At 43.1% G+C, this 18,159-nt stretch overlaps 1 protein-coding gene across 1 annotated transcript; it reads right to left on the bottom strand.

Annotated features, from left to right (window-relative positions):
• Positions 1–673: 673 nt before the first annotated feature.
• LYZL4 (lysozyme like 4) lies at positions 674–12,848 on the bottom strand. Its single transcript, XM_002930654.3, has 4 exons — positions 12,628–12,848; positions 12,344–12,493; positions 8,538–8,616; positions 674–916 (listed from the first exon to the last, which is right to left on the bottom strand). Exons 1-4 carry the CDS (start codon positions 12,764–12,766, stop codon positions 847–849), a joined length of 438 nt encoding a protein of 145 aa, XP_002930700.1. The 5' UTR covers positions 12,767–12,848; the 3' UTR covers positions 674–846.
• Between the last annotated feature and the right edge of the window lie 5,311 nt (positions 12,849–18,159).

Below are 18,159 nucleotides of genomic sequence, written 5' to 3'. Positions count from 1 at the left end.
TGTCTGGGTGGCTCAGTCAGTTGAGCGTCTGCCTTTGGCTCAGGTCATGATCTCAGGGTCCTGGGATCAAGTCCCGAGTCTGGCTCCCTGCTCAGCAGGGGTCTGTTTCTCCCTCTCCCTCTGCCTGCCGCTCCCCCTGCTTGTGCGCGCATGTGCGCTCTTTTGCTCTCAGATAAATAATAAATCTTTTAAAAAGGAAAAAGAAAAACCCCTCTACAGGAAGAAAAACCCGAAGGGAATGTAACCAAAGCATGACAGCAATTGCCTTTGGGAGCTAAGATCATGGGAGGACTTTTTTTTTTTTTTTAACATTTCTGTATTTTTGTTTCTCTAATGCAAGTATGTGCTATTGGTAATTTTTTTTAAACTTAACTTTTTATTTAAAAAAAAAAAAGAGCAACCGTCACTGGATTCTCTCCATAGAAGGAGGATTTTATAGTGTTACTTCCACCTGTGTGTCCCATCGGGCACAGCCTGGGACTGGTGGTCCTGCTTGCCTTTGACCCCTCTTTTCTTCCACTGTATCTTTTCTTCTCTTCCCTACTTAATATTGACAATCATGGACACATCTTGTTTTCCAGATAATTTCCTTCCTTCAGATCCTCCATGGTTATGCTAGTAACGATCACAGTATAATAAGACAAGTGGAGACCCTGGGTCCAGGTTGCGTAAGAAGCTGGTTTATTCTGCATTCCGCATCCCCAGATGAAGCAAATTTTTGTCCCTTTCCATCTGGAGCTGTCCAGCGGTGAGATAATCAACAGGGTTGAGTGAAGGCAGCAAACAGGAAAGCATCTTCATTTGGAAGGTGCCCACTGGAGAGTGTAGTGAGGGCCGCCGCTGCAGCTAGAGCCTGCAACCATCCAACCACCGCGCCAGATTGTCCGCGAACCGGCAGTTCAGGGACCAGGAGGGCCTGTAGCGAGGAAAGCAGGGACAGTGAACAAGAGGGGGCTCCCCGGTGTCTGAGCTCAGGATCTGCAGGGTTCCACAACCTCCCCCTCACCCCAGCCGCCCCGGCCCATCTACACCCCAGGCCTTGAAGCATTTGAACTCACCACCCCAACTGCTGCAGGTATGTTTCTGAAGGCTTTTCTGCATCTTGAGTATGACCCTCTTTCTGACTCCAACACATCCTAGCATGAAAGCTGGTGCCCCTTAGATCCTCATGCTTCCACCACCCCCCACTTCTTTCTACAAATCCCACACCGTGAACTGGGAGCTATCCCCCAGCCTGGCAAGAGAAGTACTCTTAGCTTCTCTGAAGTAAGCATCAGAGAAGTTCCATGACTTGCCCACACTCAGATGGTGAATCCTAGGCAGACTGTTGATCATAAATGGGAATCCTTGACTTTGAACCAGGGCCTCTTTCACCTTCCCATGCACGTGCTTCACCCTTAGCTCCTCAACCCTGCCTAGGCCAGCTAGATTGGGTTTCTCAAAACTTTTCTCTTTGTTCTCCTAAGAGTGATCCTTCTATTCCCAGCCCCCATGCCAGCACCCAGACCACAGGTCTTCCTCTCCCAACCTAGAGGCTGTGGGGTTCACCAGCTCAGCTGCAGGCCATTAGAAATCCTGTTTAGATAGGCCATCCCTCAGCCAGACAGGCTTCCATGAGTCTTCCAGGGTAAGGGGTCCCACAGTGAAAGAAGGGGCTGTGACCCCCTGGCCCCTCACAGCTATAAAGCAGCAGAGAAAACACACACATATTTATTTCCAGAAATTGCAGGGCTCTCCCACAGCCCGGGGCAGGCACTGCAGAAGGGAATCCTGTGGGCATGCAGGCCTTTGGTCTTCTCCCTTCCTGTTTGCCTCAACTCTGCAGGGCTGCTTGATCCGAGCTTTGAAAAGACGTGGGTGCTTATTAGTTTAATAAGAGCTCACTTTGCTGGGAGTCCTGAGCAAGTGAGAAGGCTTTAATCAGCCTGGCCCAGCATATCTCTACTTAGAGCCGTACAATAAAGATGATTTTAGCTCATTAGTGCTCACCCTAGAGACCCAGCCTTGCTTCAGTTACTTGGAGAGTAGAGACTATATGAAAGATATTTTAAACACTGGGAAGACACATTAGTAAGGGGACTCCCACTTTAAAATGCAATCTCCTAAATTAGTGAGGAAAATGGATTAATGAATAAGCAGTATGAGAACCCTGATTAACCATTTGAAAAATATAAAGCTGGATCCCTACCTCACTTTCTATACCAAAATAAACTCCAAGAAGGCCAACAATTTAAAGATAAAAACATAAAACCATGAAAATTCTATTTTCCAATTTATTAACAAAAACTTAATATAAGGCGTATTTTGTGCTAGACGCCATTCTAATATGGAAGAAAACATGGCTTCATTTCTTTACAAACTTAGAGTATAGTTTCGTATAAATTCAGGAGCCACAAAACAAAATATTGAGGGATCTGATTCTGTGAAAATATAAGACTCTTACGTGATGAAAATACTACAAAGTCAAAATACAAATAGCAAACTTGAAAAAAAGTAGTTTAAATAGATATCACGGAAAAAGGTCTAATAACCCTAATTTATAAAGGACACATATAAAATCAATAAAAACAAAAGAAAACATTATCATCTCAGTTCAGAGAAAAATGGCCAACAAACACATGAAAAGATGTTCAACTTCTTTGTAGTTTAAAAATGCAAAGGAGGGGCACCTGGATGGCTCAGTCAGTGAAGCGTCTGTCTTTGGCTCAGGTCATGATCCCGGGGTCCTGGGATCAAGCCCTATGTCAGGCTCTATGCTCAGTGGGGAGTCTACCTCTCTCTCTCCCTCTGCCTCTCCCTACCCCCAATCATGCGCTCTCGCTCTCTCTCTCAAGCAAATAAATGAAATCTAAAAAAAAAAAAGCAAAGCAAAATAGAATGCCATCATTTTATAAGTCTCAATTTCCAAAAACTACACAGATTTTATTGTTCTAGATGAACAACCTAGAACCCAGGCCCCGTCATGCAATGTATCTGGAGGTGCCCACTCTCTGAATGCCAGTTTAGCAATCTCTCTACCAACATTTAAATGCACCCAAGAGGCCCAGAAAATGGAAACAATCTAAATGTTCATCAATAGGGGACTGGCAGGTAATTACCTGCAGCAGCCTGAGGGCAGAGACCTCTAGGTAGGAAATGCCAAGATTTGCAAGCTCTATTAATAAGTGAAAAAAAATTTAGGTGCAGGTCGTGTGTATGTTGGGATTTCATGTGTTTTTATTTCATTTTATTTTATTTTAAAGATTTTCTTTATTTATTTGAGAGAAAGAGAGAGAACGCACAAGCAGGGGTAGGGCAGAGGGAGAGGGACAAGCAGACTCCCCGCTGAGCAGAGAGCCTGACTTGGCGCTTGATCCCAGGACCTCGAGACTATGACCTGACCCCAAGACACTTAACCAATTGCGCCAACCAGGCACCCCTCACATGTATTTTAAAATATTTTTCTCATTCTCAATACACATATTTTTCTCTGATTTACAAGACACATTAATAGTGATGACTTTCAAGAGGCTGCTGACAAAAGCAAGAAGTTTATTTTTTGATTTTCATTTTTAAACATGTATGTATTATTTTTATTTTGAGAAATAAGAAATAATAAATTTTAAAAAATTTTAATGGCTTCTAGGTAACAGCCCAAATGCAGCCTTAATCTTGCAACAAACATTTAGGGAGTATCTATTATATGCCAGGCACAGAGCAAGATGCTGGAGATAAAGAGGAAAGAAAAACAGACAAAAATCTCTGACTGAACTTAGCAACAAAAGGCACAGAAAAGACAAAAAAGCAACAATGAAAAGCTGATCTCTGAGACTGACACACTTCCTGTTGCCAGATTCTGAACAAGATCTCCACTGCCTACAGGCCCTGAGGGTAACTGTAAGAAACACCACTCAAGACTTCCACTGGCAGAATGAATCTACCTGCGGGTCTGCCCCTCCTGCACTCATTGATTCTGTTTGGAAACCCTGCATCTGCCCCCACAGAAGAACTGCACAGAGTGCTTTGTCTGCCTTCCACATGACCAGAGCACAGATCTCCCAGGCCCACCATCTTCATCTCTTCGAGGAGAGTTGTGAAAGCTGAGGCCTAGAATGGCACAGATCTAGGATTAATTCCAACACTGTGGCCGTGGGTAACTTGTTGTGCCTCTCTGTGCCTCTGCTTCCTCATTTTATGGGGAAGCAGGATACTCATGGCATAAGGATTTTTTAGGGTTAAATAATGATGTTTATGTAAACATACAAAGCCTACATACCAAAGAAGTAAAGAAATTACAGCTATGATTAAAGAATTTCCTCTATTGTAAGATACCTTCTATTATAAAATATGTTAATGATTTATTAACAACTTTTGCTGGAGGACACATCGATTATAGGATAAACCCTAATACCAAAAATATTAAGATATACAACCTGAAACTGAGGAAATATGACATTGTTTCTAGATCTAACTGGTAACTACAATATCCTGCAATAACCAAGCAGTCAATTATGAAATGTGGGACAGGGAGAGGGTGGAAAAGGCAAAAGAAGGGGGAAATTGGTGGTGAGACAGTGTCTACTGGATAGTGGAGGCCCATGATAAATGGTATCAGTGGAGGTGGTAGAAGTTCATGCTGGGAATGAAGGGTTTTCATGTACTCCACTGGCTCAGCCTATGCGAGAGAACTAGACACACATGTCAGGAAAATCTCCAAAGTGGAAATTGGGTCAGGAGACTTGCACAGCAATCTATGCCCAGAAGAACATTTGTGAAGGGAGTCTGACCATTACCAAAGTGTGAGCTGAAACAAGAAAAAGTCACATAACCTATTTGGCAAATACTAAATATGGGTAACTAACATGGTACTTATGGGAAAATATTAGTAGAAGAAAAGGGGTGTCATCATTAAATTCAGAAGAACATTCCTAGGAGAGTAACATACTACAGAATCCAGAAGCAAATTTTATAAAACTGACATCATCAATAAGATGTAACTGGCATAACCTCTGGAGAAAGCCATGGAAGAGAAGAGAGATGAAAAAGGCAACAACTTGAATTAAAAAAAAAAGATGGATAGGCTAACACAGAATTGCAAAGATATTAAATATGTAGTAACCAAAATTCAATACCCATTCATGATTTAAAAACCTTTAACAAACTAGAAACGGAAAAGAACACTCAACCTGATTAAGAGTATCTCAGAAAGTTTAAGGAAAATATAACACTTGATGATGAAATATTGAACTTCTTACCTGTGAGATTGGGAATGAGACAAGGATGACTTCTAGTCAACATTTACTGGCGATCCTAGCCAATGCAATAAACCAAGAAAAAGAAAGAAAAAGGTATCGTAGAGCCAAATGTGAAAGATTAAATAAAGCTTTTAGAAAAAAAGTTAAGAAGAATTTCTCATGACCTAGGAATAGGCAAATATTTCTCTAAAATTACCAAAAATAACCATAAAGGGAAAGTAATAATAAATTAGACTGTACTAGGACTAAGAATTTCATTTTATCAAGACTCCATTAAGAAGGTGAAATGGTAACCCACGGAATGAAAGAAGATGTTTATAATACTTTTATCCAACAAAAAACTTTTACCCAGAATATATAAATAATTTCTGATGAATTAATAAGACAAAGACAAACACAATAGAAAAACTGACAAAAGATTTGAACAGGCGCTTCACATAGAAGGATATCTAATGGCCAATAAACATTTGAATAAGTGCTCAATCTCATTAATTGCCAAGGAAATACAAAATAAAACCCAATTCAATACCACTCCACAGTCACAAAAATAAACTAGAAAATACCAAGCACTGACAATAGTTTGGAGACGCTGAAAACTACAACTGCTGATGGAAGTGTAAATTCACGACTGTTTCCTTTCTTGTGCAGAAGCTTTGTACCTTGAAGTCCCAAAAGTTCATTTTTGCTTTTGTTTCCCTTGCCTTTGGGGACATGTCTTGAAAGAAGTTGCTGTGGCTGATGTCGAAGAGGTTACTGCCTATGTTCTCATCTAGGATTTTGATGGATTACTGTCTCACATTGAGGTCTTTCATCCATTTTGAGTTTATCTTTGTGTATGGTGTACAAGAATGCTCCAGTTTCATTCCTCTGTATATAGCTGTCCAATTTTCCCAGCACCATTTATTGAAGAGACTGTCTTAGAGGCAACCCACAGAATGGGAAAAGATTTTTACAAATGACATTACAGATAAAGGGCTGGTATCCAAGATATACAAAAAACTTCTCAAACTTAACACCCAAAAAACAAAAAATCAAGTCAAAAAATGGACAGAAGACATGAACAGACACTTCTTCAAAGAAGACACACAAATGGCTAACAGACACATGAAAAAATGTTCAACATCATTAGCCATCAGGGAAATTCAAATCAAAACCACATTGAGATATCACCTCACACCAGTTAGAATGGCAAAAATTAACAAGGCAGTAAACAACAAATGCTGGCAAGGATGTGGAGACAGGGGAACCCTCTTACATTGTTGGTGGGAATGCAAGTTGGTATAGCCACTTTGGAAAAGTTTTTCCTCAAAAAGTTAAAAATAGAGCTGCCCTATGACCCAGCAATTGCACTAATGGGTATTTACCACAAAGATACAGATATAGTGAAAAGAAGGGGTACATGCACCCCAATGTTCATAGAAGCAATGTCCACAATAGCCAAACTGTGGAAGGAGCTGAGATGTCCTTCAGTAAAGCAATGGACAAAGAAGATGTGGTCCATATATACAATGGAATCTTACTCAGCCATCAGAAAGGATGAATACCCACCATTTGCATGGACATGGATGGAATGGGAGGGGATTATGCTAAGTGAAATAAGTCAAGCAGAGAAAGGCAATTATCATATGGTTTCACTCATATGTGGAACTTAAGGAATAGCATGGAGGACATTAAGAGAAGGAAGGGAAAAATGAAGTGGGGGGGGGATCAGAAGGGGAGACAAACCATGAAAGACTATGGAGTCTGGGAAACAAACTGAGGGTTTCAGAGGGGAGGGAGCTGGGGGGATGGGTTAGCCCAATGTTGGGTATTAAGAAGGGTATGTATTGTATGCAGCACTGGGTGTTATACGCAAACAATGAATCATGAAACACTACATCAAAAACTAATGATTTATTGTATGGTTACTAACATAACATAATAAAAAATAAATAAATAAAAATTAAAAAATTAAATTAAATTGTTAAAATTAAATTATTTTAAAAAGGAAGTATAAATTGAATCTCTTGAAAAAAAGGTTTGGTAGAATACACCAAATCTGAAAATATGCATATCCTATGACCAGTGATTTTATTCCTTGGTATAATCAATGTGAATCCATTTATATATTCACTAAAAGAAAACTATAGAATGTTCATGGCAACACTAAAATAGTGAAAACTATCCAAATGCCCACCAACAGAATAACGGATATATAAACTGATATATCCATATAATGGAATACTATACAGCAATGAGAACAAACAAATTAGAACTATACACAACAATATGAACAAATATTGAGTGAAAGAGGTCAAACACAGGCCCAAACATTTGTAAATTTTAGATGGCTTTCCGAAGCAAATATCTGCATAAAGAAGAAATCAGAGTTGCAGTTATTTTTGATAACAAGTACATAACTATCAGGGCAACTGGGTGGCTCAGTTAGTTGTGTCTGCCTTCGGTTCAGACCTCTGCTGCTCCCCCTACTTGTGCTCTCTTGCTCTCTCTCTGTCAGATAAATAAAATCTTAAAAAAAAAAAAAGAACCAAGAAGATGTCTCAATATAGTGCCAAATAAGTAACCAAGAATATGTAAATAAGATGGATAATCTAGTTGTGTGTTTGTTATTTCAACTTACATGAACTTCAATGAAATAAAAAAATACAAATATATAACTATCTGTTAATACATCTAGCACCTAATTTAAAAAAGTGTTCTTTCAAATGAATATGATGATCTGAATTTTAAAAATAAGCAAAGGACAAGAGCAGGGGGGAAAAATCACAAAATAATACAAGTATATAACAAACTTAGTGGGGAAACACCCTAATGGAATATCACAAAATGCAAAAGAAGATAAAACTGTTATCTACCTTTCAAATGGCAAAGACTTATAATCGATGAGAGTGCAATAAATAGGCATTTCACTACACTCTTACTATTACTGTAAATTGGTACAAACTTGCTGGAGAGTCATTTCACAACATGCATTAAGAACTTAAGTATTTAGATGAATGTAATAATCAGAAATATATACAGAGATTTATTGCAAGGATGTTCATCCTAGCTTCCTGAATAACCCTAAGCAATATTTGAGAAGGAAAAATATATTCAATTTAAGGCAATTTGTCTGATAATTATGTCCTTCCTTCTGAGACCTTGGGGTTGCATAACTCAGTGGTGTTCTACTGGTTAGCTTGGTGAGTAAGATCCTGCTGGTTTGAGACTATAGATGCACAGAGACCAAGATTAGGCCAAGATTAGGATTAAAGATAATGGGTGAAGGTCATTAACAAGACTATTCAAAAATGTACCACTTACCATTCTCCCATACCATCTTTTCCTTGTACAATTCTCTTGGCACATTCAATTGTCTTCTTCAAATTTGGATTCAGTAAAGCTGTGGAGAAAATAAAGTGGAACAATACAACTCCACAACTTGGCAGCTAAGTCAGAGTGACGTCAGGGAAGATACAGGGTGCCCACATTAGAGAGGTTTCCGTGTGATTCCAAAGATAAATCTATCCTTAGATTTTTTTTCAGACAGCACTGGGAGATAGTCGCTTGTGGTCATCTTTTACTAAATCTATCGATTTTCATCTTTCAATTCTTATAATAATATTTTCATTAAAATATGTATAGCAAATATTCTGTGCAAGCAATATAAGAAGCAGTGGAGGTAGAACGGTGAACCCAGTAAATCTGTCCCTGTCCTCCTAGAGCCCGCAGTCTGAAAGGGGGAGAGAAAGATCCTAGACAATTATAATACAAAGAATACTGGAATGACGGGGGAATGCAGCTTGATGTGGGAGCGGTGGGTGGGGGCACTCAATTCAGACTCGAAGGGTCAGGGAAGGGTTATTGGGCCACATGACATCTAGAAGATTAGGTAAGGAAAAGGGGTGGAGGGCTCACAGAGGGATCACTGCCTTCTTCCAGGCAGAAGAAACAGCATTGGAGATGGCCTAGAAGTGTCTCTGAGGGACCAACATTCCATTCTCTCCTTTGAATGTGGAAGCGGACGCCTCCCACCTGGGTTACTGCAATACTTTCCTTCTTGACTACACTTTAGTCTCTCCCTTTCCCTAATCCAGTCTGATTGCTTTTCCTTAAAACATGACTTCAGTGCCCCCTGTAAAACAGAACCCCAAATCCTTGGCTTAGTCCACCTTTTCCCCAACATGCCTTTTCATTTCTCCCACCTTACCTTCCATTGCCTTCCTCCATGACCGCCCCCCCCCATTAGAGACCTCCCAAGGGGCAGGAGACAAAGCTTGCACCCGCCCTGAAGGTGGGTGCTCCACTCCTGATACCCACAGCTTGGGAATCACATGCAGCTCTTCTTCCTGGACTTTGTTCACACTCATTGCCCAACCTGGATCTGCTCATCTAAACAGGACAGTCCTTAAAACGCTGTCATTGACCATCTAGCTCACTGCACCCTCTCCCCTCTTCTGAACAAAATGTCACTTCAATTCAGCTCTAATCTGTTAAATACATATATACAAGCATACATATGTACGTACACAGATACACACGCGCATCCATGTTCACATGCACACACCCACATCCTAATCCCCAGCTACTTTGTAAATTCTTTGAAGTTGTCTCCATCACACACCAAGCAATATACCCAACACCAGGCTCAGGACTTTATATACACTGTAGAATATTAAAAACTCACAAAAGCCTTGTGACATAAGTGCTATTATTACCTCCACTTTACAGATAAGAAAACTAAGGCTCAGATCACATAACTAGTAGGAGGTCAAGCCAAGATTCTGTCTGGCCTCAAAGCCTGTGCTCTCTCTGTCCCTCACCCTGCTGGACAAGGACAGTATACAATTCCTCTGAACAGTCCTCAGGACTTGGCCCAGGGCCTGCTTAGTACCTCTCAATGGCGCCTTGCTTCCTTGTGAGTCCTACTGGCTTGTGGTGACACATTCCCAAGGAGACTGTTTTCCTCTCTATTTAGAATGTCTTTGCTTTCAGGGCTTTCTAGCTCATCCTTCAGCTGACAGTGCAGTTCCCCGGGGTCTTGGGTTTCAGTGGAGTCTCCAGTGCACCGCCCTATCTTGCTCAGGCCCTGTCTACACAACAACCTCAAACCTGTGCCTTAGGCCACAGGGAAACAGCGGATGTCACCTGGTCATCCCCAACTTCAATCTTCAATCTTCACTTAGCAGTCTGGATTCTCGCTTCTCATTTTAGCCTTTAGGATTTTACTTTCTTGCCATCTCACCCAGGTACTATGGAAGATTTATTTATTTTTCTTTTTTTAAGTAGGCTCTGTGCCCAACATGGGCCTTCAACTCACAACCCGAGATCAAGAGTCACACGCTCTGCTAGCCAAGCTAGCCAGGTGCTCCAGATTTTTTTTTTAATTTTATCTAGTGGGAGGATTTTTTAGGATATCTAATCCACCCTATTTTCATCACAGCACTCGGTACCACCTCCATTACAGATAATTATTTGTTTCTTCTGTCAGATTCTGGCAATCAATCAATCTATCTTCTTATGAGATATAAATTATGGGCCTACTGGGTTTCTCTTTTTGCCTTGGCTGCCAGGAAGCTCAGGGTGACATTGAATATTCTATCACAGTAATTAAATTATATTCTTAATGTGTAGGTCTCAGCTAGACTTTGATCACATGATTCCTATGGGCCCTGCACAGTGTTTTACATACATTATCTCATTTAATGCTCACAGCAACCTTTTTTTTTTTTTTTTTAGATTTTATTTATTTATTTTACAGAGATAGAGACAGCCAGTGAGAGAGGGAACACAAGCAGGGGGAGTGGGAGAGGAAGAAGCACTCATAGCAGAGGAGCCTGATGTGGGGCTCGGATCCCACAACGCCGGGATCACGCCCTGAGCCGAAGGCAGACGCTTAACCGCTGTGCCACCCAGGCGCCCCCGAATGCTCACAGCAACCTTAAGAGGTGGCTAATGTCATCCCCACTTCACAGATGAGGAAGCTCTGAGAAGAGACCTACACAAGCTCATGGAGCTCACTTGTAATGGGAACGGCTGGGATTCCCACTGGGTTCCTGTGTGTTTTCTGCACCCTTCCCTCCTACTTTGCAATTCTGCTTCTCCTTGAATCTGGAAAACATCTTACTCCTCTCTGGAGTCCCCAGGCCAAGCATGGGGCCCAAGAGCAAGCAGCTTTCTCCTGGACCATGTAAGAAGGTTACAAGCTTTACCATGACCTCTCCACTCTGTCTCCTAAAGACCCAGCTCAGAAGCCACAGGTTCTGGAACGTTTCTCACTCACCATGGGGGAGGAAGCTTCGCCCATCAGGGAGACCCTGAGAGCGCCAGACCCTCAGACCCTCCTGCAATAGTCAGGGAGAGCTCTGGTGTGGTTGTGCAGCTTATTGGCTCCCTGTGTGGGCTTGCCTCTCAACAACACCACCTACAGCTGTGTGGCTTTGGGCATGTACTTACCCTCTCTGGGCCTCAGTTTCCCCCTTCATAGAACGGGATAATAACAGTGCCCATGTCATGGGTGTCTTTGTGAAGATTAGCTGAATTCAGACCTATGAAGAGCTTAAAGGAGTACCCTGAGGTTAGCAAGCACTGGAATGTCCACTCCAGGAGGCCGGCTCGTTGTGGGTGCTCAGTGAGTGCTAGGATGAGGGAACCTGGGCCAGTGCATCCTCTTGGCCACAGGTACTTGGGACCCCTGAGAGCAGCAGGGAAACCTCCCCTGCTCCTGTCTCTTCCCAGTGCCCCTTGAGCCTGTCTAAGTGGCAGCATCTGTTCCCCTTGAAGAAGAGTGTGTGGCGGAGTGTGGGTGAAATGAGGCCCATGCAGAGCCCTATGCTCTAGCCCTTTAGGCTCGGGTGGCTCTGATGCTGACAGCCTCCTCCCCGCGTCCTCTCATCCTGCCCATCTGGACGGGGGTGTCCATGACTCTGTGCCTGGCCATCACCCACAGCCCGTTCTCCCTGCATGCTCTGGTGCATTGCACTCAGCCTCCCTGGCCCCGCACCTGCCAGGCCCTCGGCCTCCAACCCTGCTCCAACCCTGGAAACGCTGGCCACCCGGAAGGCTGGCCTCTGTGCTCTGTGCTGCAGCCCCCAGTGCCCTAGTGTGGGATAGATGGGGGTGGGACCTACCAGAGCAGGACATGTGGCAGCGGTTCTTGCCCTTGTCACACCACTCATGGCTGCGGATCTGAAAGAGGCCGTAGCCAGTGTAGCCACCGGGCAAGTTCTCGTAGATGGCCATGGGGTTGAACTTGCTCTCAAAATAAGCCAGGCACACCCCTAAGACGGAACAGGGGTCTTATTGGAGTGGTGATGAGCAGAGTGGCTCGGAGGAGGGTGGAGTTGGGGATGCCCGGGCAGGGGCCAGAGGAAAAGGAGGTGAGGGGAGAGGGGGCTAAGAAGGGCCTACTCACAGTTTTCTAGGCTGTAGCCTTCAAAATAATCCAGGCCTCCCTCATAGAGCTTCTTAGCCACCTTGCAGCGCCCCAAGATAGCAGCACCACTGGGAACCACCAGGTAGCCAACGAGGGAGAGAACCATGGAAGCCTTCATCTTCTCAGGCTCCTGGCAGCTCAGGTCAATAGTGGCCAGAGGAGCCGGCAGAGTCACAGAGAAGTCCTGCCGGGATCCCAGGGACACTGGTTTCTCTGAAGGAAAAGAAGGGCACTGTGGAGTGGGGGTGTGCAATTCAGTGTGTTTAGAAAAAAGGGAGTTCTGCCTGGCTTAAGCGTGATACTTCTTCCCACCCTAATCCTCAGCTTCGTGTCACTGCAAACCCAGGACACCTGAAACCCTGACTCTCCTCCTCTTCTGGACCCCCCATTTTCCAAGGAAACTGCTCTCGTGAAGGTCACCCCCCAACACACATTCTTTCCCTGCAGCAAAACCCAGTGGCTTCTGCTTGATTTTCTTCTCACTCGTTTCTCTTTCACTCTAGATACAGAGCTCAAATCCTCTCTTCCCCTTTATTGTGAAAGTACAACTTGTCTGTTAGGTACATGTTGGAAAACAGAAAGAGGAGACAAATGTCACTGTAGGTCCCACTACTCAAACACAAGCACTACTCTTACGTTGAATTCTTTCCACCATCGCCTTTTACCCTAGAATATATTCAGAGCTGTGGTCTCACCCTGGCCACAGTCTTATCTCCAGATTGTCTATAAATCGAATTCCATGGAGATTTTCTCTGCCTGTCCACACAATGAGATAAACCCCAGTCCGGCTCAAACCTGCCATGTAGTAGGGGGTCATCACTGGCAACAGCAGGCAAGACCCTTAGCCTCTCGGTGCCTCTGCTTTCTCGTCTGTGTAAAGGGGGGAGTCATGTGTGGGGTGCTCAGAGAATTGACTCCTGAGTTTCTCCTGCTCCGTTTCTGTTGTTACCACCTAAACTCCGCTCATCACCACTCCAATAAAACCCCCTCATTGTCATCCCCTAAACCCTTCTCATGATCATCTCCTGAACCCCCTCATTTCCATCCCCTAAACCTTCCTCGTCATCATCCTCTAAACCCTCTCAACTCTATCCCCTAAACCCCTTTCATCACCTTTACCTAAACCCACTTCATCACTGCAAGCTGAGTCACAGCCCAGCCTCTTGGTGTCCACTCCTCCAGGCCAACTCCTCCAGGTGGGTATTTTCAACGTCCCCAAGGCACGTACACAATGTCCCTTTGGGAATGCTGTTAGTTCCCTATTCCTGATAGCAAACCCACACTTGGCTTTCTGAGCCCTCCATAATCTGGCCTAACCCTGCCCTCCCTCCATCAGGAGGAATCAATTCAGTCAACTCTGAATTCCCACGTTGCTCCTTCTCTGTTCCTGTCTGCGCCTTCCTACCCCACACCCCACTGTGCATGCTTCTGCTCCACACATGGCTCTTCCCAATCCACAGGGCCCTACCATGCTGCTCCCTACCCAAACGTTGCTCCATCTTCAGGTGTCCCCTCCAGGTGCCACCTCCTTGAAGCTTGATGCAATCCTGCATGAACCTTCCCTCTCTGAACCCCTACTGCCCTCAGAATCATTTCCAGAACACCTAGCAGGTGATTGTCCTGTTCTATGCCATGTTTATCTCTCAGACTAGAAAGCGCAATTGGAAATTATAACATATCGTCTTCCTGGCATGCCCTACAGCCCCCAACACTGCATAAATATATATCAATTGGACAACTAATCACACCCCCCTGTTTGTCATCATTCATAAGAGTATGCATGTCCGCCAGCCTCCATTCACCTGCCCAAGGAGCTCTTGATCTTGGCACTTAGGCTGGAAAATTCTTTGTCCTGGAGGCTCTTCTGTGCACTGAAGTTTATTTAGGAACACACCTGGCCTCTAGATGCCAGTAGCTTCTCCCTCTCTGTTGTGACAGACAAAAATGCCTCCATACATTGCCAAACATCTCCTGGTGGACAAAATTGTCCCCTGTTGAGAACCAATGATCTAAATGTCTAACTTGCAAAAGAGTTAGAAATAAATGAGTATATTCCTGAATTAGAAGAATTTCACTTTTAAACATTTGTCTAAACTCTTTATGTTTATGTTATAAGCATAATTACTTACAGATATCACCATTATACCAAATACGTTGTCGAAGAGGGCCTGGCATTTGAGTGCTCAGACTTGGGAGTCAGGTTGCCTGGGTCCAAATTCTGACTTTACCCCATAATAGCTGGGATTTTAGGGATCCCAGGAGTGATCTAAGAGAGCTACTCAGCCTTTCTGTGCCTCGGTTTCCTCATCTAAATAATGATTAATATAATACTCACTGAATTGTGTTGATTTGAAAAGTAATGAGTTAAATAGACAAAATATTCAGTCCCTAGCAGATACTTGTCTTTTGAGCTATGGTCACACATCCTCGCCCTTAGCTTAATAACTGAATTCCAATGCATACTCGGAGAGAAGTCCATGTTCACATTTTCCAGCAAAGCAAATGATATTTTCAGATGATATCTGTCTGTCAGACATACTCATAAAAGGCATGCTGAGTCTTCCTTCCTTCCCTCTTCCCCTGCAGTGAAATCACTGGGAGCCCTGTCCCCTGTTGTTCCAAAACCAATCCATCTCTCACCATCTCCTGTGTCATCATCCCAGTCCAGATCACCATCAACTCTGAGTTCTGTAGAGGTTTCTAGATATACTCTGACACTCCACAATCCTCTCCTGTCCCCCTATCACTTTATGTAGTAACTAGAAAGTCCTCTTTAAAACATATATCCAATCACATCACCCATCTGCAATAGGTTCCCCTGGCACTTTAAATAAGATCCCAACTCCTCAGCCTAGCCAACAAGACCCTTCCTGCCCTAGCCCCTGAACACCTCTCTAGTCTGATTTCATGCCTCTCTCCCCCTTGTTCACATTCATACCACTACACTCACCTTGCACATTTCTATTCCTTGAACATGCCAACTTCATTCCCACCATAGGCTCTTTGCACCTGCTGTTTCTTCTGCCTGGAACATGACTCCCCCAATCACCACAGAGCTTGCTCTTTCTGGTCATGGTCTGAGGTCAAAAACGAGCTCAGCATCTCTAATAGGACTCTCTAATCACTGCTCCATCACAGAAAATCACTTCTGCTTTCTTCATAAGTCAATTTCAGAAATTACCTTGTTCATTTATTTGTTTGTCTATCTCTCATACCAGTGTGTAAACATCAGGAATGCAGAAACCTGGTTTGTTTTGTTCTCTGCTTTATCCCCAGAACTTAGAACAGAGCCTGGTGTATAGTAGGCACTCTGTGAATCTCTGTTGAATGAATGAATGAATGAATGAATGAATGAATGAATGAATAGGAAAAAGCCAACTCTTCCCAACAGAATTGTCATCGTATAAGCAATAAATGGATTTGCTGCATGTCTCCTGCACCTGGATAGCATCATATCTGTCCCAGTTCCTGCACATCCTGTATCAGCTTACCAGTTCACCAGCCCCTCCGCAGGCCTAGGTGCTCCTCAGGGGAGGGGAGGAGCAGCCACTGCAGCAGCTTTGACCTTTTGCAGGAAAGTTGCTCTCCCTGCACTCAGTTCCCTGGACTTTTCAGATTCCACTTCCTTGATAACCCACTTACCTTCACCCAAGAGCTTCTAAGCCACAAGTGCTTCTCCATAACCTGCTCTTCTAGAATCTTTTCTATGACATCAGTTGCTATGCACCAGATATTCTGAAGCAGAGTGGGGGTCTGTCACCAATGCATTGTATTATTTTTCTATTGCTGCTGTACCAAGTTACATCAAACTTAGCAGCTTAAGCTACACAAATTTATTATCTTAAAGTTCTGTAGATCAGAATTCTGACATGAGTCTCACTAGGCTAAAATCAAGGTGTTGGCAGGGCTGGACTACTTTCTGGGGGCTCTAGAGGAGAACCCACTCCCTTGCTCGTTCAGGTTGTTGGCAGAATAAAGTTCCTTGTAGCTGTAGGACCCAGATCCTGTTTCCTTGCTAGCTGTCAGCTGAGGGCCATTCCCAGCTTCTAGGAGCTGTCTGCATTTCTTGGCTCCATCTCCCTCCCCTATCTTTAAAATCAGAAATAATAGATCAAAACCTCCCATGCTTTGAGTCCCCCCTGCCTCTTCTTACATTGTTGTATCTCTGACTCACTCTTCTGCATCCTCTCTCACATGTAAGGACTGGTGTGATTAGAGCGGGTCACCCACACAATCCAGGATAATCGCCCATTTCAAGGTCCTTTACCTTAATTACATCTGTAAAGTCCTTCTTGCCATGTCAATAACGTGTTCAGAGGTTTCAGGTGTAAGGGCATGGACACCTTTAGGGGACCATTATTCTGCCTATCACAGCATTCTTCTGGGCCCCCACAGAACTGCCTTCTAGTAGAGAGCAGTGGGAGAAGCCATTATTTTGCTCCTCTACTCACGATGGGGCCATGGTCAAGGACATCTTCTCTGGAGCTTGGGCAACCTCAGCTGTGGCATGAATTATCTTTAAAATCATTTCTAGCTCCAAAGAGTTAAAAGATGTTGAAATGCCTGAGGATAATGCTAGCCTTTTGAAACACCGAAGTCCTTCTGGCTGACTCAATTATGACTGGTAATTAGTTGATTAATTAAAAGTGACAAAATAGAAAATCATAAAAGAAACAGGCCATAAACACCGAAACTTAAACGAATAAATGCACATTGGCTCAACAATCTTTAGTGATGGGCTTTTCTTAGATATGGGATACAGTTTCCTTAGATATGCTTAAGGTTCTCGTGTAAATCATACTGTGCAGTATTCCCATATTCCATTTCTAGTTTCTATAACTTTAAAGCCAAGCAAGAACTTAAAGACATAAAAGCCAAGCAAGAACTTATAGACATAAAGCAGAGCAATAGATCCTAGATTTTTCCTTCTAAACTTTCAAGATTTTTCTAAACTTTCTTAGTTAAATTACCCACAATTATCCCTTTACTAAAATGCTTTTTAACAATTTGCCTTTCTCAAGTCTTTCAAAGCACCCATCTTAAAGTTTTGATTATTAACTTAGCTGGAATGTCCAATTTGTCTTAGTTTTGACAAAGCCTTATACTTGCATAGTTGACAGATCAGTACTAATGGCACATACCTACTTTCTTTTAATCTTCAACTGAATTTGCAAAAATCACCATTACTACTCATCACTGTAAAGTATGTTGCAACTTTATGTACTTTTAAGTAGTTTTTCAAAGGTAATCCTGAATTCTTATGCTTTACAGAAAACCTCTAGTCAAGAGGGACAGTTCCTCTTCTCCCGGAGTTGGGAGAAGGAATCAGAGGTCTTTTAGGGGAGGTCTGGTTATTAGCCCTCCTCTGTCTCTCCCACACCTCCACTACTGTTTGTCCAGATTTCCATTCCTGTGTGAGACTTCAATGCATTCACTTGAGTGCCCTGGAAAGCACAAAACATGCTACTATTATTTATTATTTATTATTATTATTATTATTATTGGGGTTGG

This window comes from Ailuropoda melanoleuca, chromosome 6, assembly GCF_002007445.2.
Source record: "Ailuropoda melanoleuca isolate Jingjing chromosome 6, ASM200744v2, whole genome shotgun sequence".
NCBI lineage: Eukaryota > Metazoa > Chordata > Mammalia > Carnivora > Ursidae > Ailuropoda > Ailuropoda melanoleuca.
Note: the sequence above shows the minus strand (reverse complement) of the source record. Positions and strands in the feature narration are given on the sequence as shown.

Excerpts from the sequence above, each read along its gene's own strand:
- LYZL4 (XM_002930654.3), bottom strand. The coding sequence starts at position 12,766 with ATGAAGGCTTCCATGGTTCTCTCCCTCGTTGGCTACCTGGTGGTTCCC. Across the intron at positions 12,494-12,627 it reads AGGCTACAGCCTAGAAAACT|GGGTGTGCCTGGCTTATTTT; the intron begins GTGAGTAGGCCC and ends GTTCCGTCTTAG. Across the intron at positions 917-8,537 it reads AAAGATGGTATGGGAGAATG|GCCCTCCTGGTCCCTGAACT; the intron begins GTAAGTGGTACA and ends TCCTCGCTACAG.